Source organism: Martes martes (assembly GCF_963455335.1).
Source record: "Martes martes genome assembly, chromosome: 11".
Lineage (NCBI taxonomy): Eukaryota > Metazoa > Chordata > Mammalia > Carnivora > Mustelidae > Martes > Martes martes.
Window position 1 is genome coordinate 36,243,283 of NC_137899.1, and position 24,647 is coordinate 36,267,929.

The following is a 24,647-nucleotide window of genomic DNA, read 5'->3' on the forward strand; positions in this document are numbered from 1 at the left end:
AGTCTTAGAGTACTCTTTCATATGTAGGTTCTTTTCTTGTTTCTGGTTGGGAATTAGTCATAGTGTGCTTGATGATAATTTTTGCATTGTTTTCTACTGAGGCATTTTATGATACCAACAAAATTCTATGTTCCTTAATTGAAGGACTGGCAGATGCTTATTTGTCTTGAAGTTATTTAGTTTGTTGAAATATTTAACTTTTTTGTAAATCAGAAGTATATGTACCTCTCAATAATCACAAAAATGTTTTCAATATTAAACTTTAATAATTGCTAGACTCTAATTAATTGCTAGAAGCACTGAGATCCAAATTATCCATTAAATAATCTAGAATTGTAAATAAAAATCATAAAATGGTAAAACATTAATCCTTTTATATCTGTATAAGTTTCATAGTCTTCAATGGTAGATATTCTGGGAGAAATTATTATGGGCTAGAGTGGATAAAGATGCCAAGGAAATCAGAATAAACATGGGGAGTAAGATAAGATGACTGCAAGGAACAAGTGGGATGAACTAATGGGAAACTTTAATTCTGTTAATCCCTAGCATCAAAATTTACACTGGGAAGCCAACCCTAAAGAGGACATGATAATATTAACAGATAAAAGATGTAGTTTTCGTTGATAACATTAAGAAATTGCTCTGTTGCCCTTACTATTTTTTTTAAGATTTTATTTATTTATTTGACAGACCGAGATCAGAAGTAGGCAGAGATGCAGGCAGAGAAAGAGAGAGGGGGAAGCAGGCTCCCTGCTGAGCAGAGAGCCTAATGCAGGGCTCGATCCCAGAACCCTGGAATCATGACCTGAGCCACAGGCAGAGGCTTTAACCCACTGAGCCACCCATGCACCCCACCCTTACTATTTAAAAGTTGCCTCTAAGAGTGTTGGTGGGCATTTGCATGATAAATACATGCTCTTTCTGACTGTCAGTCTGCTCTCTACTGAAGAATAGCTTGCCTGCCTTAGAAACTCATTGTTGACTGCAAGTGCTACTGTCCTATCCCTTGTTTTTTGACTGCTGGCAACGTGAGTTTAAACTAAAATAACACTATAGATTATAATTGGTTTAACAAAAGCTGTTCATTTTTACTAGTAACTTCCAGTTTCTACTTAATAGTGGTTAATCATATTAACTTTTTTCTTAAGTGATAGTTATTTCTGATTCAAGAGTAGGATTTTGGGGGCGCCTGGGTGGCTCAGAGGGTTAAGCCTCTGCCTTCAGCTCAGGTCATGATCTCAGGGTCCTGGGATGGAGCCCCACATTGGGTTCTCTGCTCGGCAGGGAGCCTACTCCCCCCTCACTCTCTCTCTCTGCCTGCCTCTCTGCCTACTGGTTCTTCTCTCTCTCTCTCTGTGTCAAATAAATAAATGAAATCTTTAAAAAAAAAAAAAAAAAGAGTTGGATTTTGGAAATGTATGAGGGAAAAAGTTGGTACTCTGTCCTGAGATTATAAAACAGGATACTGTGAGAAATGATCTAAATTTACGAGAACTAAAAGGGTAGAGAAGCAGATGAGAAATCTTACAATTTCCCATACATTTAGACATTTGTTTAGTTTTGTTGGAAAATTTTAGTTGTTCCTGTTGACTAAATTTTCCCAAAACATAGTGATTTTTCAACATGAAAGGAAGTATTAAAAAAAAAAAAATAAGGGAAGCATCTTGAAACTGTCTTCTTTTTTTCTTCTCTTTTAGTGGTATCTTTTGCAGACAGATTCTCCTAAAGCAAGGGTGAGGTTCTCCTATGTACTTCCTCCTGTCCATTTGCATCCCCACTCACTGATCATTTCCAGAAGTGAACATTATGCAAGTCCTAATGCAAAACAGGAGTGTTTCAGGAACATTATCTGTTTCCCTCACAGAATCCCCCCACATCTGGTTCAGCCCTGAAGCTGATTTTCCCAACTCCAGTTGTCCCAGGCATGCAGAGGACACAGAACATTTCCAGAATTCCATGGATCATTTTTGGCTTCTCTTAGGGATAAGTTGTAGTTGATCAGAGCAAGAATAAACCAGTCTGAAGTATAGGCTGAAACCAGTTCAGAAATAATTTAGATATGCCTTAAAAGGAACCCTCCCAATCCTTCATCTCCACCAAGATAACTTGAACATGAAACTATTACAGGTAGGGCAAAGATTGCCCAGAAACTCTTTGTTTTCCATTCTATTAGCAAATTGAAAAGCAGAGCTCACTTGGAACTTCTCTAAGCAAAGGATGCATTATTAGGGGCACAAATTACTGATTCTCTAGTTAAAGAGAAATATGTTAACCCATATCTTGCCAGAATAATAATAGTAACTTACTATATGCCAGACACTATTCTCAGCTTTTTTTCATATTAATTCCCACAACAATCCTTAAAATAGTAACTATTGTTATACACATTTTATAGATGAGAAAAGTAAGACACAAGTTTATATAGGTAGTAAGTGGCAGAGCCATTATTTAATCTTAAACAGTCTGGTTCCGGCATTTATGTTATTAACCACCATTCTTTTCTTCCTGGGAAGGAGAGGCTGAGTTGATTGAGGGGCCAATGTTATAATGATAGATCCAAGATATTTCACATATGCATGTGTGCATGTATAAAATTACATGGTCCTGGGGTGCCTGGGTGGCTCAGTGGTTTAAAGCCTCTGCCTTTGGCTCAGGTCATGATCCCAGGGTCCTGGGATCCAGCCCTGCATCAGGCTCTTTGCTCAGCAGGGAGCCTGCTTCCCCCCCTCTCTCTGTGCCTGCCTCTCTGCCCACTTGTGATCTCTGTCAAATAAATAAATAAAAATCTTTAAAATTTTTAAAAAATAAAAAAAATAAAATTACATGGTCCAGTTTGAATTTCTAGTAAGGATATTTTTAATCATACTACTAACATATTTAAATTTGCAAGTAAACATGACAGTGTTATTAAATAGCATTCATTTCTCTTTCTGGCAGGTGAATTGATGAAAATACCAAATTCTGAATTGAGGATACAAATTTGTAAGTGTATTATTGACTTTTATCATGCAGAACCACCAAAGAAGCATATTACAGGTGAAGTTTTCAATAGTCTTTTAGTAATAACTTATGTCTGTAAAATAATATTCTTTCTCATTCTCTTTGAACTTGGAAAGACACAGTGGTATTGATGTAAGCTGGCTAGCTCCAAGGACCCAGAAGGGTTCCCACAGGACCGGCCGAAAGGGTCCTTGGCTCTGTGCAGGATAGGAATCAAACACAAGCCAAGTTGAAGTGAGAGCAGAGTTTATTGAAGACATAGAGAGAGTGTAGATAATGGACAGAGCGGAAGACTTAGAAAGGAAAGAAGAGTGAGTCTTGACTTTGCTTGGGGACTGTGGTTTTTATTGAAGATTGTGGTCAGGTGCACCTGACTTCTCAGCCTTTCAGAAACAATAGGTGTCTCCATTAAGTCACTTATGCCCCTGAGCCAGGGGTCTTGATGAGTCAGTATTCTTGGAAAATGTTTATGATGACTCTGCCCAATTACTCTTCAGAAATTATCTGTTCTGCTAGAAGACTCCAAAGAAATAATTAAATCCTTGACCTTTATCAGGAGCACATACATCATTATATTTTATATATATAATATATTAAATTTAACTTTAAATTTAATTAATATAATATATATTAAGTTTAATGAATCAATTCAAAATTGACTCATTATTTGGCCTTTTATAGAAAAATTTTGTCTATCCCTGTGCTATACAATTTCAAAATGCCAAACTTTTTTTTAAGTTGTTATTGCAGTTGTTTAATAATACTACTCATTACTTTGTCTGAACATAGATGGTTCCTATGTGAGAAAACTGTACATATTTATTAACAAATTGTTGTTAGGTTACCAGCAAGCAAATTCATCATACAAGATTAAGATGGCTGAGGTCAGTGGATTGGCAAAAACAATGGTCGAATCATTGACCTTACTTGAAAATCAACTTGTTGAGAAGCTTTGGGTACTTAAAGCTCTCCAACATCTCTCAACTTCTGGTTTGTATATTATTAACTTTAAATACTTCATTCTCAACTATTTTTGTTTCTATCTAATGGTGTCAAGACTGTACAACATAAATAATTTCTAAATTTATTTTCAGAAGTTAATTGCACTTTAATGATGAAAGCACAAGCAGCCAGAGAAATTTGTGCTCACCTCAATGACCCAGACCCCTCTGGACAGCTTCTGTTTCGTTCATCAGAAATACTTTGGAATTTATTGGAAAAATCTCCAAAAGAAGAAACCATACAACAACTTAATAACTTGGAATGTTTGCTGTAAGTAAGTGGTTAGATAGGAATGTTTTTTAACCTTAAAATGATAGCCAGTAACATAACTAACATCTTTGTTTGAATTTGTGTTCAATTAGGCTTTTGAGTCATGTCCATTTTGAGTGATGTCCTATGGTTCAGGACATCATTTTTATGTTGTGGTGTAAATGCATCTTTGCAATAGCAAGCTGGTTTTTTGTTTTTCATATTTGGAAAGCTTTTATTTTTATTTTTTTTTTTTAATTTTTTTTTTTTTTAATTTCTTTATTTGACAGAGGGAGAGACCACAAGTAGGCAGAGAGGCAGGCAGAGAGAGGGGGAAGCAGGCTCCCTCCTGAGCAGAGAGCCCGATGCGGGGCTCGATCCCAGGACCCCGAGATCATGACCTGAGCCGAAGGCAGAGGCTTTAACCCCCTGAGCCACCCAGGCGCCCCCATATTTGGAAAGCTTTTAAAGTAGCTTATTAACAAAGCTAAATTATGTCTTTGAATAAGTATAAAATACATTAGATCTTTAAAAGAACTATTTCATTTGTTCATTCAGTAACCTTTTTTTTTTTTTTTTTCAGATTTTATTTATTTATTTATTTGTCAGAGAGAGAGAGAGAGAGAAAGCACAAGCAGGCAGAGGCGGAGAGAGCAGGCTCCCTGTGGGGCAAGGAGCCCGATGTGGGACTCAATCCCAGGACCCTGGGATCATGGCCCAAGCCAAAGGCTGCGGTTTAACCAACTGAGCCACCTAGGTGTCCCCAGTAACCTATTTTTAAATACTTACTCTCTTCTGGATATTGCAGTAAGCATTAGCAATAAAATATAAGTGAGTCTTTAAGTAACTTATCCATTTATTCATCAAATAATTATTGTCTGCTCTGTACCAACTACAGTATTGGGCCATAGAAATACAAAAGAAAGCAATTCAGACATGATCTCTGCTTTCATAGAATTTACATTATTATTAGGAGATAGACAAGTAAACAGACAACTAAATGCTATGAAATAGACTATCACAGTGCTACATGTTCTCTAGAAAAAAGTGATTCAGCATACCCAATCCAACTGATTTAAATCACATAGGATATTTATGGGCTTATATAACTATAAGGTCAAGGATAAAACTGGTTTCATGTGCTCAGCAAATAACAGGATGTGGGCCTTCATCATCCCTCTACAGTCTTCCACTGTGTTAGCTTTATTCCCAAGATCCACATAGTGAGACCTAACAAGTTGAGGTTCACACAATCACAACACCAAATCAAGCAGAAGAGAAGACTTGCTCTTCTGAAAGGCCAAAGAAGTTCTTTGAATTGAATCCCTATTGGTCCTGAGTGGTCTGGGTTGGCCATATGCCATTCCAGATTGAATTACTAGTGACAGAGAAATGCTCTGGCTAAAAGGAAGCTCAAAGCATTTTCGCAAGACCAAAAGGGTAAATGCTTAAATAAAAATAAGGGTACTATTATCATAAGAAGGGCAAGCAAGGGGCGCCAGTCTTTCTCAATCAGAAGAGCATTCAACTCTTGACCTTGGGGTTATGAGTTCAAGCCCCACACTGGGTGTAGAGAATACTTAAAAAAATAAAATCTTTTAAAAAAAGATGAAGAAGAAGGGCAAATGAGTGCTAGGAAGCAAACCAGCAAATGCCCAAACCAACAAATGTCCACAGAACCTGACCCAGACTTGGAGAGTTAATAAATACTTCCTGATGAACCCTAATTTGGTATCTGAATGATAAATACGAACTGGCAACACAGAAGAGTTTTGCATTCAGAGAGCATCCTAGACAGGGGAACAGAAGTGAAAATAGAATTTGGCAAAATAAAAACAAAACAAAACCTGGAAGGTACTGAATATATTGAGAGTAGAAAATAGAATAGTGAGAGATGAAGCTAACAGTGTTAGCAGGGACCTTAACATGAAAGGCTTGATAAGCCTTGGTAAGGGGATAGGACTTAAGAACAAAGAGGGTGCCTTGGTGGCTCAGTGGGTTAAAGCCTCTGCCTTTGGCTCAGGTCAAGATCCCAGGGTCCTGGGATTGAGCCCCACATTGGGCTCTCTGCTCAGCAGGGAGCCTGCTTCCTCCTCTCTCTCTCTGCCTGCCTCTCTGCCTACTTGTGATCTCTGTCAAATAAATAAATAAAATCTTTAAAAAAAAAAAGAACAAAGAAAAGCCTTTAAGTAGTTTAAAAAGGAAAATGATATGAATGGATCTTTATATTAGAGCAGTCACTTTCCCCACAGGTATAGATTTGGATGGATGGATTCTTATGTGATAGAGACTTGACTCGTATGGCAGATTTAGAAATGTAGAAAAGATCAGAAATACTTCAAAATGAATAGTATGATATAAAAAGGAATTTTGTTGATAGACACTTAAGTAGTATTTACACAGAAATATGGTTTTAAAGATCTGATTTTACTTTCCAGGGCTTTGAAGGAAGTATTTAAAAATCTGTTTATGAGAGGTTTTAGTCATTATGATCGTCAGCTTAGAAACGACATATTAGTAATCACTACAATTATAGCTCAAAATCCTGGAACACCAATGATCGTAAGTATGAGTCAAACTGCATGAATTTTAATTGTGGAAATAGCTTGAACAGGGGGAAGGAGTCCTAAACAATGTTGTAATATTTATGAACTTAGTTGTGATAGCAAGATATTTTTTTAATTTATTATGGTCACCAGTAGTTCTGCCAGTTCTTTGCAACCTTTTGTAAACTTGAGATTCTCTTCGTATTTTATAATTTGCTTCCATATTTGCTATGTATGATGTGTTTCTTTCCTTGCTGGTGATATGAGTTTATATCTGGCACCATTTCTCTTTCACCTAAAGAATTTCCTTTCCCAATTCTTATGATGCAGATCTGCTAGCTGCTGGGAACAAATTCTCTTAATTTCTTTTATCTGAATACATCTTTAATTCAGCCCAATTATTGAAATGTATGTTCACAGAATATTGAATTCTAGTTGGAACACTTTTATCTTTTATCACTTGAAGATACTGTTCAACTGTCTTCTGGCCTCATGTTTCTGATCAGAAGTATTTGTTTTTTCCATTTGTTTCCCCATGGACAATGTATCATTTTGCTTTCTGGCTGTTTTTTAAGATTTTCACTCTACCTTTGGTTTCCAGCAGTTTTACTATTATGTGCCAAGATGTGATTTTCTTTGTATTTATCCTGCTTAAGATTCATTCATAGGGCTTCCTGAGTATGTAAACTGACTAAATTTGGAAAATTTTTTGATCATATTCTATAAGTATTTTATCAGCCGCATTCTCCCTCTGTCCTCTTCTGTAATTCAGACTATGTGCATGTTTGTCATGAGGCCTGTTCACTTTTTTCAATCATTTTTCTCTCTGTTCTTCAGATTTAATAATTTGTATTGGTCTATACATCTAAATTCACGGACTTTAATCCCCTGTCATCTTCATTCTGTTATTAATCCCATCTAGTGCATTTTTATTCCAGATGTTGTCTTTTTTAGTTTTTAAATTTTTGTTTCCTTTTTATAGTTTCTATTTCTCTGCTGAGAGTCCCTGTCTTTCTGTTTATTACGAGCATTTTTACTGTGGATTCTGCTGTACTCCTCTGAAAAGTATTTATTCTTTTGTATTCATGGGCATTTAGTTAGGCTACTCATCCCTATGGCAAATGGCAGGTCAAATCTCAGTTCACTTCTTTCAGCCTTACCTAGGATGCTTGAGTGTTCCCTGCCCTGGCATGATTCAGGCATTAGCCAGAGGTTTGGGAATTTATACACAGAAGTTGAAGTTCCCTTTCTGTGGTTCTCTCCTTTATGGGATTTCCCCCTTCACTTTGCAGTAGCAATAGTTGCCCTGGGAGTACCTCTGCCCTCGGAATATTCAAACCACTAAGATAACAGCTTTACTCTGAGTTGCAGGATCTACACAAGGTGTGGGCTAGGTCCTGGCCTCAGTCTAAATGCCTTTTTTTTTTTTTTTTACAAAAGGCAAACCCATGCAGTGTCATCTCTGTCTTTAAAGTTCTGACTCCCCTCCAGTAACTGCTTGGTTTTCATCACAAGACAGTTGTTTTTATATTTTGTTCAGAGTTTATAATTGTTACCTTCAGGAAGATTTCTTATAGGAGGTACTCTGCCATCCCAGAAGCTGAGCCTCGGCATATTTTATAATGTAAAAATCACTGAATGATTGACATCCCAGAGTAGAGCTCTTTGGCAATGATATCCATATAGCCACAAACTTTCTAAGTTGTATTTAAAGGAAATTTGTGAGGGGCGCCTGGGTGGCTCAATGGGTTAAAGCCTCTGCCTTCAGCTCAGGTCATGATCCCAGGGTCCTGAGCCCTGCATCGGGCTCTCTGCTCAGGGCGGAGCCTGCTTCTCTCTCTCTCTCTCTCTCTCTCTCTCTGCCTGCCTCTCTGCCTACTTGTGATCTCCATCTGTCAAATAAATAAATTAAATCTTTAAAAAAATAAATAAAAATAAAGGAAATTTGTGAATGAAGGGTTCAATGCCATATCAATGGTTATCAGATAGAACTTATAATGTGTAAATGGGGGCAACAATCCTACCTAGCTTTCTCGTCAAGGCTGCAATGCATGGGTAAACCTGTATGTGTCTTTGGAAGCTCCTGCTTAGTTAATAAATTCTCATTAGCATCCTTGCAAACATTCAGGTGAATTTTATGAGTCAAATAACATCTTCACATTTAAAGAAACCATATGGATCCTAAAGCAGTAGCACTGTAACACTGCAAGCTCAAAAACCTAGGGGCTTGCACCACTAAACTCTCCCGAATTACAAAGTCCAGCTAGGATATCTGTGGCAGAAATGTGTTCTCTCATGCTGAAATGTTTGCAATTCTGGTTATTCTTCAGGGCTTTTTATGTTAAGTAGGACCCATTAGACCTGATGAAATCTTTCACATAATGAGAGTGGTTGGGGTCAAGGTGGGAGGGGGGCTGTTTAAGAAGAAAAGCTGCTGAAAATAACTGTATCTTTCACCCTTATTTTGTCACTTAAAGGTATAATACAGTAATGAATTAGATAAGTAATTTGTAGTTTTAAACACATTTTGGGTAATTACCAAATTTTAGTCAGCATCTTATAATATACTCATAGAATAATATAAAAATACTTCTTAGAACCAACAGAAGTTTATATTAAATAAATTACAAGTTTATTTGGCTATATGTTTCCTGCTTTCATCCCTTTCTATTATTAGTACTTTATGAATTCAAATGAATGACAAGGGGAATCTGATAAAGATAATTAAATATTAGGTAAATATAAGCATCTGTAATTTCCATCTAATTCAATCATTCTTCTATGTATTTATATTAGGAATGTGGCTTTACCAGGGATTTGATACTATTTGCAACCTTTACTGAAGGTAAAAACCATAAAACTTTCAACCTATAATTATCTTGATGAGTCTTATACATTACTTTATCTTTTACTTTTATTTTCTTTTTTTCCCCCTCACAGTTAAAAGTCAAAATCCTTTGGTGAAAGGTCTTAAGCTTTCTAATTCCTATGAAGATTTTGAATTGAAGAAATTGCTATTCAATATAATTGTGATCTTATGTAAAGATTTACCTACTATACAGGTAAAAAAAATAACCAAAATTAAAGCTAAAGCTATACTTTGTAGTATAACTTTTTTAAAGTCATGACTGCAAATCTTTCATCAACCCATATGTCTACCATAGAAAGTAACTGATTGGTAAGAATTTCATCTTACCAAAATTTCTTCTGCTTATCTGCTAATAGACAGTGAATTTACCAAATTTAAACCATATAAACCAAAAAAGGCAGGAGAACATTAGAAATTTATTTATGTATTTAGATCTCCAGGATAAGAAAACATAATATGAAAGAAAATCCATATAGGCCCATCTAGCCTAATAGGCTACCTCTGACCATATTTTGGTTAAAGCTTTAGTCAGGCAGAATGCAGTGCTATCATTTTTCAGCAATGTGATCCTGAATAAGCTGTTTAGTTTCTGTAAATCCCAGATTTTTAAAAATGGTTTATTTATTTATTTGAGAGAGAGGAGAGAGCACAAGTAGGCGGAGCAGCAGCAGAGGGAGAGGGAGAAGCAGGCTTCCCACTGAGCAGGGAGCCTGAGGCATGGCTCCTGGGATCATGACCTGAGCTGAAGGTAGATGCTTAACCAACTGAGTCACCCAGGTGCCCAATCCCAGATATCTTAATTTCAAAATAAGGATAACACCTATCTCATGGAATTATTATGAGGGTTAAGAGAGCTCAGATTTTTTTGGTAATACCACTTTGAGGAACACACACATATATACACACTAAAATATGTTCAGAGAAGGAAAAAAATTGTCTTTGTTTTTACAGTTATAACTTTATTAATGATATCAAAATTATACACTCTATAGAATCTGTGTATTTTCTGAAATGCCAAATAGAATATCATTACATAAAATATGGTTTTATTAGTACAGTGAAGTATTATATAACTATTAAAATCTCTCAAGACAAAATGTACACAACAGTTTAAAAACCACTTTAGTTGATAACAAAGTCAAATGGCATAAAGAATATGGTGAGCTTCTTAAAACACTGTGTGAGCAGTGGAATCAACTAATTTTTTTTTATGTCATTTGTTTGTGCCAGTAATTGTAGTGATAATGACTATGTGTACTGTTATTTGTGGTTCATGGAGTATTTTGAAAACATTATCCACTTAATATTTATAGTAATGCTAGAACTAGCTGTTGTTCTTATTCCTGCTTTCTCCATTCTAAATCTTGCCTTCATTCCCTGTAGACTAGTAGAAAATTTAGAAAAGTTCATAGATGTTATTGTAAAAAAGTCTTCATAAAATAATGCCAAGTGAAAATTGAATAGAATATGGCACATCATCTGTTGCCATCCTGTGAACCATATATAAGCATCAATCAGAATCAGCCATAATATTAACTACATTGTCGTAATAGCTATGCATTTTTCTATTTTATTGAAATCATGGATTCAGTACAATTTTAAAATTCTAAGCATATAATTATAAATATGGCTTGTGACCTGAGTGGCATTGCTTGACTAGAATTTTTGTATAAGTTCTGTTACAACTGCTTAAAAATTAGCCACAGTCATTATTTTGGAAAAATTGATACTTTTATAGTGTACAATTGAGTCTGTGAAATGTTTCTTTTTCAAAAATGAAGGGAAGAGAGAAATGTCAGCAGTTTATTTGCCCCAAATTTTCTGCTTCTTTGGTTTGATCATAAGCAGGAGTCAAATTATATATATAAACATAGACAAAAAAAATTAACATTTATATTATTGTCAGCTAGAGAGTACATATGTGAGATAAGGGGATCACAGCCAACTTGTTATTGTTTTTGTTTTTGTTTTGTTTTGTTTTTGGTACTTAATGTAGGCTGGGCATCTTTAGGAAGGAAATTTTTAAAAAATGACCCTAATAAAACATCACATTGGAAATCTTTAATTTTCTTAGATTAAATAAAATTGTTTTATTATGTTTCTAACAAAGTAGTTTTTCCCCTTCCTCATAGCTATTAGTTGATGGCAAAGTTATCTTGGCTTTGTTTACCTATGTTAAAAAGCCTGAGAAACACAAGATAATGGAATGGTCTGCAGCACAGTATGAAGAATTACAATTGCATGCAATTGCCACCTTGTCATCAGTGGCTCCTTTATTAACAGAAGAGTATATGTTGTGTCAGGGAAATGCTCGAGTCCTTGCATTTCTAGAATGGTGTGAGAGTGAAGGTGAGTGATAACTATCAAAGTTCTAATTTACATATTTCAATTGAACTCTCAATATATGCATAGAAAAAATAAAATTAATTAAAGAAAAGAGAAATAAAAATATATATCTTGTTTCCTGTGATTTTCACATGTTTACTGTTGTTTTAAAGAGAAAAATCTGAGATTTCATTTAAAGTCAGACACATTAGTAAATATCATAACTGTAATTGATACATACCTCTCAGTAAAAGAAATCATTCATATAACCTGATTTAAATTTTTGTAGCATTAGGCTTATCCAACAATTATACTATGTCCTGGAAATATTTTAAAGATTTTATTTATTTATTTGACAGAGGCACAGATCACAAGTAGGCAGAGAAGCAGACAGCGAGAGAGGGGGAAGCAGGCTCCCTGCTGAGCAGAGAGTCCGATGCAGGGCTCCATCTCAGGACCCTAAGATCATGACCTGAGCCAGAGGCAGAGGCTTTAACCCACTGAGCCATCCAGGCGCCCCAGTCCTGGAAATATTTTAATCATTCATTCAACAAATATTTGTTGAGTGCCTACTAGGTACTAATATTGTTTTAACTGCTAAAGATACATTTATATTCAAAATAAATAAAATCCCTACCTTCACAGAGCTTCAAATTCCCAACCAGAAGTAATGATTCCACATGTAGTCTACCAAATTATTAGACTACCAATTTGTACAAATATTTATTACAGCTCTCATCATTCTTAGAAAGGAAATAAGAAATACTTTCTTTAAAAAAAATGCTTATAAGAGAGATACTGCATTCTTTTCTGGTAGTTATTTTGCTTTGGAAATAATTTAATATGATACATTTTCAGTAGATCAAGAAAATCATATACCTGTGAGGATGGAAAAAATTATAGCTGATTTTTTTAATTCTCTAGTTTCTAATATGCAGAATTACTAAATTTATTCTTGTTAAATTGCTATGCATTAAATAAAGTAATTATTCTCTATCCTTTATATCATTTATGTTTATGAAAGACTATAAAGCAAAAGAGGAAATGCTGCCTAACATGGGGAAGCCTGATAGCTAACAGTTATTGAGTACTTACTGCATGGTAGGCCTTAAACACCTCACAAGTATTAACTCATTTAGTCCTCACAACAGATACAGAGGTTGAAGGTACTGTTACTATCCCTGGTGGTCAGACGGGTAGAACTCAATCAGAAAAGTTAAATAACATGTTCTTGGTCACATAGGAAGTGTCATAGGATTTAGTACATGTAGTCTTGCTCTAGAACCTGCATTTTTAACCCATACACAATACTCAGAAGAGTATTTTTAAATTTTTTTTTTAGCTTTAAACATGAAGAACCTTTTAAAGAAGGCATATTATTGTAAAGAAGAAAGGAGAACTTGCCTTGCTGTTTATCAAGACTTTCCATCTGTATGGTACTAGATAAGGAACAGACCAATGAAAAAGACTATATGGGAGGTTGGCATTAACAAAGATGTTATTGCCTTCAATAAAAATAAAAATTGGCTTCTTTCACCTTGTTAAAAAAAATCAAGTACAAAATGAATTAAATCCCTAAATATAAAAAGTTAAACTATAAAATCTTAGAAGAAAACATGGGAAAATATCTTTATGATAACAGGGTAGGAAAAGACTTTGATAAACCAGAAGAACTTAAACTATATGGAAAATTAATGCATTTAATAATGTAAAATTTAGAAATGCTGTATGACTAAATCTGAATAAAATAACGATCTACAAATTGAGAGAATACATTTTTGACCCCTGTGACTAATAAAGGATTAGAATCCAGGATCATAAAGAACTCAAATAAGAAAATAACTCTGCAAAGAAGTAGATAAAGAATAGAGACTGGGGGCACCTGGGTGGCTCAGTGGGTTAAGCCTCTGCCTTCGGCTCAGGTCATGATCCCAGGGTCCTGGGATCGAGCCCCACATCGGGCTCTCTGCTCAGCAGGGAGTCTGCTTCCCCCTTCTCTCTGCCTGCCTCTCTGCCTACTTGTGATCTCTGTGAAATAAATAAATAAAATATTTTAAAAAAAAAGAATAGAGACTGCCAAGTCACAGACAAATTTTCAAATTTAAAAATAACACTAAACGATGTTCAACCTTATTGGTAACCAGAGAAACACAAATTAAGATAATAATTAACTGTCATTTCCCATTTAACAGATTGGAAAAATCTATTAGTCTTGTACGTTGTGTCCATATAACTACTTTGAGAAGCAATTTAGGAACTTTGGTAAAATTAAGTGTGGGTATACCCTATACGATTCTGGTGTCACATGGTGAAACCTTTCTCAGTGGGAATAAGGGGACATAAACCAGAAAGTTCATTGTACCAGAATGTTCATTGTAGCAGTTTGTTCTAGTGAATGGATAAACTGTGATTTATTTATAAGATGATTGCTCAGGGGCACGTGCGTGGCTCAGTTGGTTAAGCATCGGACTCTTGATTTCACTTAGGTCATGATCTCAGGGCTGTGAGATTGAGCCCGGCATCAGGCTTCACACTGGGCATGAAGCTGGCTTAAGATTCTCTCTCCCTCTCTCTCTTTCCATCCCCCCTAAAACAAATAAAATGAATGCTGAAAGCAATTAAATGATTTAGATCTGATTGTGACTATGTAAATACTTCAAAAAACATAATGTTGAGTAATAGTAGCAAGTTACAAAAGATACACACAAGATGACACATTTGAGTAAAATTTTAAAGCATATTTCTATTCTGGTAATAGGAGGAGAAGGGGGAAAGGATAATATTTATTCCTCTAAAAAAAAAAACTAAAGAGTATGACAAAATTTAACATCTGTTTAAACTTAAGGGTTAGATATATAAGGTATCTGATATATTCTGTGTTATTTGGAATGTTTTTGCTTTAAATTTCTTGATATAAAGTATTAAATTATATTTCTCCACAGATTCCCTCTTTAGCCATGGCAATAGTTTTCATGGTACAGGTGGCCGTGGCAATAAGTTTGCCCAGATGCGTTACAGTTTAAGACTCTTGAGAGCCATGGTCTACACTGAGGATGAGACTATAAACAATGATCTTTGTGAAAAGGGAACAATTCAGCAACTGATAGGTAAAACACATTTAGTAGAATACTTATAAGTTAGAGGTTTTGCTTAAAATGCTTTTTACAAATTTATTTTATCATTCTAGCCAAGAAACTCCTGAATGTTCTCTTGGTTTTATTTCATATTGTTGCTATAAGTCAATTTGTCTTTACTGAAACATCATGATCACTCATTCTGTAAACATCTGTTTATTCCAGATACTATTTCATTTAGGATTATCTTTTTTTTTTTTTAATGGGCTACTGTTACCTTCATTTTTCTAGTAATAAGATGACCACATTTTGGCCAGGCTTTTGGAGTCATTTAAAAGAGGATAACATTACATTTTCCAGTGCATCTGACATACCAGAACACTAGTATGCTGGTACATACAGAAATGTACACAGGAGATTCTTTTCTGTTATAATATAGCAGGATATCCTTGATTTTCAACTTAGAATTCACTATAATGAATCATCTTATCCCCAAAATACATACATGTGAGCTTGGAATAAAGTTCAGAACTGAAAACAAACTATTGTTACCTTTGTTAATTAAAAAATTAATAATCCTCTGGCCCTAACTTTTTCTGACTTTGAAAAGATCTCTTTTGGGGGCGCCTGGGTGGCTTTGTTGGTTAAGCAACTGCCTTCCACTCGGGTCATGATCCTGGAGTCCCGGGATCAAGTCCCACAATGGGCTCCCTGTTCAGCAGAGAGTCTGCTTCTCCCTCTGACCTCTCTCCTCTCATGCTTTTTCTCTCTCAAATAAATAAATAAAATCTTAAAAAAAAAAAAGATCTATTTTGGTCATACTCAAATTCACTGATTACCCCATGAGTAAGAGATAATTTGCTGGATGTCAATTCATTATAAACACCTCTACCAAAACTCTTCAATCTCTTAAGCTAAAGTGCCTATTCTTCCATCATTAGTGGAGAGCAGTGGTGCCGTTTAATAGCAGTGTCCTTTAAAATAAGGATACTGAAAAGGGTGCTAAGTGAAAACACTTTTTTGATGAGTTTACTGAGGATGACCAAACCTGAAAGTAGATTTTGTGTATGTGTGTTTGTGAGTAAAGCAATAGAAGTTTATTAAGTGAAGATACAGAAAAAACTCTCAAGAGTGAGTGGGGTCCCGACAGTGTTGCCCCTGAAGTAGATTTTATCACTTCCATGCATGTTCCATTGTACAGAACTCGGTGTTAAGGTTCCAACCTAACTGGATGGAGTCTAGAAAATACTATATTTCATACGTCCAGATAAGAGTCTGAGTCTTACCTGGGTAGGAGGTGTGGGGTAGAGAAAAGGGAAAACAAATACAGAAGGGTTCTTTCCTTAGGATTTTTTCCCTTTAACTTGAAAGAAGCTGATCTTTATCATGTGAGTTCTTAGAGGCAGTGGACTTTCTTCACTTACTCAGTCTAACAGAGGACTTAACAAATAGTTTGCTCATCAAATAGTAATTGAATTGTTATTGCAAATGTTTATAATACCCTTTGTGCAGGCACTGGTGTCACAAAAATGTATAGAACAGGACACTGTGGACCTTGCCCTTCATGAGAACGGAAAAAAAAAAAGTATACCCTAGAAAGATAGCATATGTTACCCTACACCATCAGTAAGTCCCCTAGTGAGTAAGACAGAGAATACCACAGAAACCCAAAGGTTTCAGTAGTTTTTAAGGCTAGGTAATCTTGACAAGTACCTTTATTGAGCTTGGGTGTAAGGGTAAAGCTAGTTTTGAGAGGGAAGAGAGGAGATGGTCTTTAAAGCAAGGGAACAGTATAAGCAGAGACAGGGTATTAAAAGATGTATAACAATGTTTTCAGAGCTAGCTTAAGTGAAGTCAGTTTTATGAAGACATCTATCAACTATACTTCAATTTAAAATAATAAAAAACAGAAATTGGAAAAAATGTTTTATGGAAACAAGTAATATGAGATATAATATGTCTAGTGAAGAGCCAAGTTAGAATTTTGAATAGCATCCTCTTTAGACATGGGGAGCCATTAGTGATCTTGATCAGGGAGGTTATATGTATAGTGCTGTTTTAGGAAAAGGAATCTGGAAGAAATATATCAGATGACTTAGAATAGAACAAGGAGAAAGTAAAGGCAGGAACTAAAGGATACTGAAATATGAAGAAAATAATTCAAAACATAACATGTGTTACAGACAACACAGAAAGTGACATGCCTACACTCAAGTAGGAAGGAAAATGAGATCATCTAGAAAGGAGAAGCAGACCTATGGCCAACCAGGTTGGATTCCTAGATGTTCCTAATAAAGGAGCATAGGCCCATCTGTTCCTGGCATGCTGCTCAACAGAGCCTTCAGCTGCTCAACTAGCCCCATTAGGGACTGATCTTGAACCTGTCATTCACACTAACAGGTCCAAAAATCATCCCCTCAGGGCCAGCTATGGTAATAAATTGTGATTTCCCTGGCCATCTTACTTTGGAACATAAGTCCAGTCCTTCCTGGTAATGCCAATGACCCCTTTAATAGAGAAGCAATGATTTTTGTTCCTCATTTAAAGCTTAAAGGAAAATTCCTTTTTGCAGCAAAATTTTATTGTGACTGTCGTCCTATTAGTGTAAGTGGCTCTTTTCCAGTCTTTCTAAATTTTGAGTAGAAGCAGGGGAGAGATTTCGAAGGACATGGGAATACTGCTACCTAAAGTTATTGAAAACACCTCCCAGGAGACATAAGGAGAGGACACAGCAAGAAATAACAGGAAGAGAAGATATACTTAGAGAAGTCTTCCACCTTTGCCTAAAATTGACCCTGTTAACCACGAAGAGATGAGCTAGCTGTGATCACGCATTCTAGTCATATATTTGCAAAGCACTCATCTCTGCCTCACGATGCTCTGCATATTTGTATAAACAGTTTTGTTTGCTGCACAAAGTATCAGGTCGTTAGGGCATCTTTTAATAATGTTCTATTAATTCTGTACTAGAAATGCTATATATGTGGGGCTACTGATCATATTCAGAGCTCAATCAATTTATCATCTTCTGTCTACAGCTTCTACATAACTGTTCAATTCAAATACCTCCCTTTGGGGCGCCTGGGTGGCTCAGTGGGTTAAGCCGCTGCCTTCGGCTCAGGTCATGATCTCAGGGTCCTGGGATTGAGTCCCGCATCGGGCTCTCTGCTCAGCAGGGAGCCTGCTTCCCTCTCTCTCTCTCTCTGCCTGCCTCTCTGCCTACTTGTGATCTCTCTCTGTCAAATAAATAAATAAAATCTTTAAAAAAACAAACAACAACAACAAAAAAACAAAAAAACAAATACCTCCCTTTATAATAAGTTCTCTAACTGAAATTTTGAAAGAAAGGATTTCTTTTTTTTAAAGAAGGAATTTCAAAACAGTAATTGATCAAAATAAAAATACAATGCCTGATGAGTTTACATTCTTTCAATTTTTCCACACCAGGAGTTTTTAAAAATACAATAAGCAAGTCTAATGACAAAGAAGAAGCCATTGTTTTGGAAATTCAATCTGATATATTACTTATCTTATCTGGTCTTTGTGAACATCATATTCCTAGGAAGGTATGTATGCCTGTGAATCAAAGTTTTATTCAGATCTTCCAATGACCTAGCACTATAAACTGTTTCTTGGTGTCCATAAATGTTGGTGTTTTTTAATCTTGTGAGGATTTAATTTAATATTTCTTTTTATAAGGAGAATATAATTGTATGTAATTAAGTATATATATATATATATACACATATATATATCTTAAGTGTATATTTCAATAGGTTTTGATGAATGTATACACCCATTTAACCAATATCTCAATTAAAACAGAGACAATTGTTCCTTCCTATGAAATTCTTTCATGCCACTTTGTAGCTATCCCCCCTATTTGCCTTCAAGTGACCACTATTCTGATTTCTATCCCCATAAATAAGTATTGCCTATTCTTTTACTTTATATGAATGGAACCACATTCATATAAATGTGATTTACTCTTTTATATCTGGTCCTGTCATCACCATATTTCTGAAATATACTCCTGTTATTACAGGTATCAGCAGCCCATTCCTTTTTGTTGCTGAGTAGTTTTTCTTTGTTTGAATATACCCATTTTTTTTCTCCACTCCCCTATTGATTAATACTTAGGTTTTATCCATTTGGGACTATATGTATAAACCTTCAGTGAACATTTTTGTAGTAGTCTTTCTGTGGACATAAAGCTTTCATTTCTTCTAGATAAATACTGGGGAGTACAATTAATGTTCATTAAGTAGGTATATGTTTTTAAGAAACTGGCAAACGGTTCTTCCAAAGTGACTATCACATTATAAATGCTGTTTTGAGTTTAAATTGGGTTCAGGGTGATGGGTATGTGATGAGCACTGAGTGTTGTATGTAACAGATGAATCACTAAATTCTACACCTGAAACCAATATTATACTGTATGTTAACTAACTGGAATTTAAATAAAAACTTAAAGAAAAAAATCAGGTTTATACTAGAACTAAAATTTAGAAAAAAGAGCTTAACTCCCTTTGATCTTTTTAAATTTTGTAACAAACTCTGAGTCTCTAAGTTTGATAACTTAAATAATTTAATAAAAGAATTGGAAAGATAAAAAAATTTAAATTGTGAAATTTCCAATAGAGAGATTTTAGGGAGAGGCAACAAGAACAGTAAATGCATACCTGGCTTTGAGCTTTGGTCCAACTTTTTCTTATACTCTGCCACCCTGTTCCTTTCTTCTGGAAAAATACTCATTGTCTTGCTTACTGGGTACCAGAACTGAACAACAAAACAGTGAGAAAGGTAATTGGTAAGCAACAAGTAATAACTGGCAATAACTTAATATAAATTACTAATGGTTTTAGCTACCATTTATATTTATTTCTCTCTTGGGAGTATTAAAAAGTCTTCCGTGATAGAATTTTAGCCTCTTAAATTAGTTTTGCTGTCTCGTATTCATCTGACAGGATATTGGACTACATTCATTATAAAGCAGAAGAAAACCATGGGGTAAGCTTATGGTTTATTTTTTTTAAGAAAGAAAGGGAAAAAACAAAAAAATAGAAAGGGACATTAAGCTGGCATGTTGATTGATGCCGTTTCTAAAAATTATTAGCTTTACAATAATTGGTCTTAAATTCCTATGAGTGCAAATTTGAAAAAAAATTTGTATAAAAGTAACAATGTTTTTCTATTTTTCTGGTATAAAAAGTTTTAGGGGACAGTATGAAACAGGAAAGGATGAGATGATTCCAAAAAATAATTTTAAATAAATCTCTTAGGAAATTTTCGGGACTGAAGGAGTGGATATAATTCTTCATGTAATGAAAACGGACCCCACAAAGTTACAGACTGGATTAGGCTATAATGTACTTCTTCTTAGTACATTGGACAGCATTTGGTGAGTATTACTGTACCCAAGCTAGAATACAAGAAATTTACTTCTATGATATTTGTTGATTATATTTAAATATGATATTTAAGATTTCTATCTAATTTTGAAAAACTACACAAATTTGTAAGAAATAAAGCCTAGAAAAATTAACACTGTAGATTGAATAGTAATAAAAATTAATCCTCATATGCATGATAGAGGAGGGAAAATTTTTGGTGCTACAATTTCTTCATGGTGTTAGATAGATTTAAATCAGTTGAAATATGTTTCTGTACCATAATTTAAGCTTCAGTAAAAATTGCTTGATTTATAAAAAGCGTTTTCCCTCAAAACCACACCAGAAAGATAACTCTACCAACACATTTTCCAATAGTCCAGAAATGACAGTTACCAATGTCTTTTGGAAAGTAATCTTGTCCATAGCCCATTCATAAAACCATTCTTGTATCTAAACTTAAATCCTTGTTTTTATTATTTGAATCCATTCCATTTTGGCCTGGCCTGGAAAAACAAAAGCATCTACTCTTACACATTATTTTTATACTTGAAGATTGTTGAATTCCTCATTCATCTCCTCTTCAAAGAGTTGAAAACCAATTGACTAGGTATTTCCTAAGCAATATTTTTTCCTCAAGCTTTTTGCATTCCTAAAGGGCAAAAAATAAATCATACATATATACATCCTGCTTTTCATAACATTAATTTATAAAATTTTGTCTTGGACAGAATTACTTGAGTTTCATATATCATTAACACATTTCTTTTGTCCTATATGGGTGGGATTCATGAAAGCCACAGTGCAACATATTTGGAGGGGGAAATAATGACTATAGACCTAATACACTACAGATCTAAATGGACCTAACAGGCATACGCAGAATTTTCCACTCAATAGCAGCAGAATACATATTCTTTTTTTTTAAGATTTTATATATTTATTTGACAGAGATCACAAGGAGGCAGAGAGGCAGGCGGGGGGAGGGGGGAAACAGGCTCCCAGCTGAGCAGAGAGCCCTGCTTGTGAGGCTTGATCCCAGGACCCTGAGACCATGACATGAGCCAAAGGCAGAGCCTTAACCCCCTGAGCCACCCAGGTGCCCCTAGAATACATATTCTTTTTAAGTGCTGTCTTACTGTGATTTATATTAAGAAATACATATTTGGTCCATTCCTAGTCCATGGCTCCTAAAACTTTTGTCATTTCCTCATCAATAAGAGCAATTAAAATGTCTTTTGTCACAGTATTTGGTCTTTTATTCTCATTTCCTGTAATAGCTTCAGAGTAATAACTATGAAGGGTAATGTCTTATTACTCATAACATGCTCCTTTTAACCACATCTGAATTTAGGCAAATGAGATAATTTTTTAAAGATTTAGTTTCTTTATTAGAGAGAGAGACAGAGAGAGCATGAGTGGGGGGAAGGACAGAAGGAGAGGGACAAGCAGACTCCCTGCTGCATGAGGAGTCTGACATGGGGCTCCATCCCAGAACCCTGAGATCATGACCTGAGCCAAAGTCAGACACTTAACTGACTGAGCCACCCAGGACCCCTAATGAGGTAATTTTTAGAGCACACCTAGATAACCACAGGATGGGGGGCTGGTTCTGCATGCAAGGTTACAAACAAGTCTTAACAAATTTAAGACTTAAATCATTGCAAATATCTTTTCTGACCACATAAGAAAAAAACTAGAAATCAATAACAAATAGAAATTAGGAAAACTTAAAAATGCAGGGGAATTAACATGCTCTTTAACTACCACTGGGTCAAAGACAAAAGCAAAATAAAAATTGGGAATTTCTCAAGACGAACTAAAATGAAAGTGCAACATATCAAAACTTATGTGATACAGCAACAGCAGAACTAAGAGGGAAGCTTATAGGTATAAATACCTACATAAAAAAGAATGGGGGTGCCTGGGTGGCTCAGTTGGTTAAGTGTTAGACTCTTGGTTTTGGCTCAAGTCATCATCTCATGGGTCCTAATATCAATCCCCAGGTAGGGTTCCATGCTCAGTGGGGAGTCTGTGCTCCCTCTGCCCCTCCCTCTCAAAATAAATAAATAAATAAATCTTTAAAAAAAAAAAAGAATGACTCAAGTAAACAACCTAACTTTAAACTTAAAGTTACTAGCTATTAAAGAATAAAATAAGCCCAATATTCGCAAAATAAAGGAAATACTAAAGATTAGAGAAGAAATAAATGAGAGAATAGAAAAAAATGGTTTGTTTTAAAAAGACATCAAAGTCTACAAGCCGTTAGCTAGACTAAGAGAAAGAAGGGAGAAGACTCAAAATTAAGATAAATGAAATAGAACACAGAAAACATAGAACACAGAAACATCACAACAGATGCCACAGAAATAAAAAAACATCATAATGGATTATTATGAACAACTATATGCCAACAAATTAGAAAATATAGAAGAAATAGATAAATTCCTAGAAACATACAATCAAGATTGAATTAAGAAGAAATGGAAAACCAGACCAATAACAATAAGGAGATTGAATCAGTAATCAAAAACCTCCCAACAAAAAAGCCCAGGACGCAACAGCTTCACAGGTGAATTTTACCAAACATTTGAAGAATTAATACGAATCTTTCTTAAACTCTTCCAGAATATAGAAAAGGGAATGCTTCCAATTCACTTTATGAGGCCAGTCCTGAGGGAAATGGAAGCAAATATCCTATAGGAAATACTAGCAAACCAAATTCAACAACAAATTAAAAGGCTCATACACCATGACAAGTGGGATTTAAAAACTCTCAACAAAATTAAGTAGAGAAGGAACTAACAAAATAAAGGTCATAGATGAAAAGTCCACATCTAAGATCACACTCAATGGTGAAAAGCTAACAGCTTTTCCTAAAAGGTCTGTAACAAGGCATATGTGCCCACTCTCACCATTTCTACTCAGTACTGTAAGTCCTAGCCAGAGCAAGAAAGTAGAAATAAAAGGCATCTAAATCAGAAAAGAAGTATTAAAATTATCTGTTTGCAGATGACATGATCTTATACATAGAAAGCCCTAAAGACTCCACCAAAAACTGTTAGAACTAATAAATTCAATAAAGTAGCAAGATACAAAATCAAATACAAAAATCAGTTGCATTTCCATACACATTTCTATTCATACCATAATGAACTATGCAAAAAGAAAATTAAGAAAACAATCACACTTACAATAGAACCAAAAAGAATAAAGTACTTAGGAAGAAATGTAACCAAGGAAGTTAAAACCTAATGCACTGAAAACTGTAAAGCACTGACAAAAGAAATTAAAGCAGACACAAATAAGTCGAAGGGCATCCTGTGCTCATGGATGGGAATAATTAATATGGTTTAAATGTCATACTAGCCAAAGTGATGTATAGCTTCATGCAATCCCTATTAAATCCTAAAGATTTTTTTTTACAGAAATAGAAAATACAATCCTAAGCTTCACATGGAACCACTAATCATCAAGGAAAGGCAAACCAAAACCACAATGAGTTATCATCTTATACCCGATGGAATGGTTATTAACCACCCCCCCCCCCCAAGACATGTTTTGGTGAGGAATGTGGAGAAAAGAGAACTCTTGACATTGAGGGGAATGTAAATCGTGCAGCCACTATGGAAAACAGTATAGAAGTTCCTCAAAAAAATTAAAAATAGAACCACCATATGATCCAACAATCCCACTTCTGGGTATATATCCAAAAGAAGTAGAATCAGAATCTTGAAGAAATAGCTGGACTCCCATGTTCATTGCAGTATTATTCACAATAGGCAAGATATGGAAACAACCCAAATGTCCATCAATAGATGAATGGATAAAGAAAAAAATATGGTATATACATGTAATGGAATAGCACTTAGCCTTAAAAAAGAAGAAAATCTTTCAATGACTGAAATTCTTAACCTCACATTTAGTCACCAACTTTTCATTGATGGCATTCTTTTTGCCATTTAGTTACTGGTTTTCCTGCGTTTGACATACTAAGTGTTCTATGAGAAAACACATATGTTTTTTTTGAAAGCTGACTTTGTATTGAAGTAGCCGTCCTATTTATGTCCGTCGTGTTTCCTGAAGTACCTGGCACAGAGTACACCACCACCCAGAGCAGTAGCTGTATGAACGTGCTCCTGAGTTCATATTGTTAATAACTGTCAGTCCACTTATTATCTGTGCAATA

The 24,647-nt window shown here is 35.1% G+C and overlaps 1 protein-coding gene across 2 annotated transcripts in view; it reads left to right on the forward strand.

Annotated features, from left to right (window-relative positions):
* The window catches only part of CFAP69 (cilia and flagella associated protein 69), a gene marked incomplete at its 5' end in the record, with an annotated part of 53,534 nt that overhangs the window by 17,142 nt on the left and 11,745 nt on the right, over positions 1-24,647 (forward strand). For both annotated transcript variants that reach the window (XM_080818563.1, XM_080818562.1), the window contains 10 exons: positions 2,941-3,039; positions 3,844-3,993; positions 4,098-4,275; positions 6,693-6,816; positions 9,597-9,645; positions 9,741-9,862; positions 11,802-12,018; positions 14,937-15,101; positions 18,516-18,634; positions 20,351-20,469. In XM_080818563.1, coding sequence (XP_080674689.1) covers positions 2,941-3,039; positions 3,844-3,993; positions 4,098-4,275; positions 6,693-6,816; positions 9,597-9,645; positions 9,741-9,862; positions 11,802-12,018; positions 14,937-15,101; positions 18,516-18,634; positions 20,351-20,469 — 1,342 coding nt within the window. The remainder of the gene's footprint in view (positions 1-2,940; positions 3,040-3,843; positions 3,994-4,097; positions 4,276-6,692; positions 6,817-9,596; positions 9,646-9,740; positions 9,863-11,801; positions 12,019-14,936; positions 15,102-18,515; positions 18,635-20,350; positions 20,470-24,647) is intronic.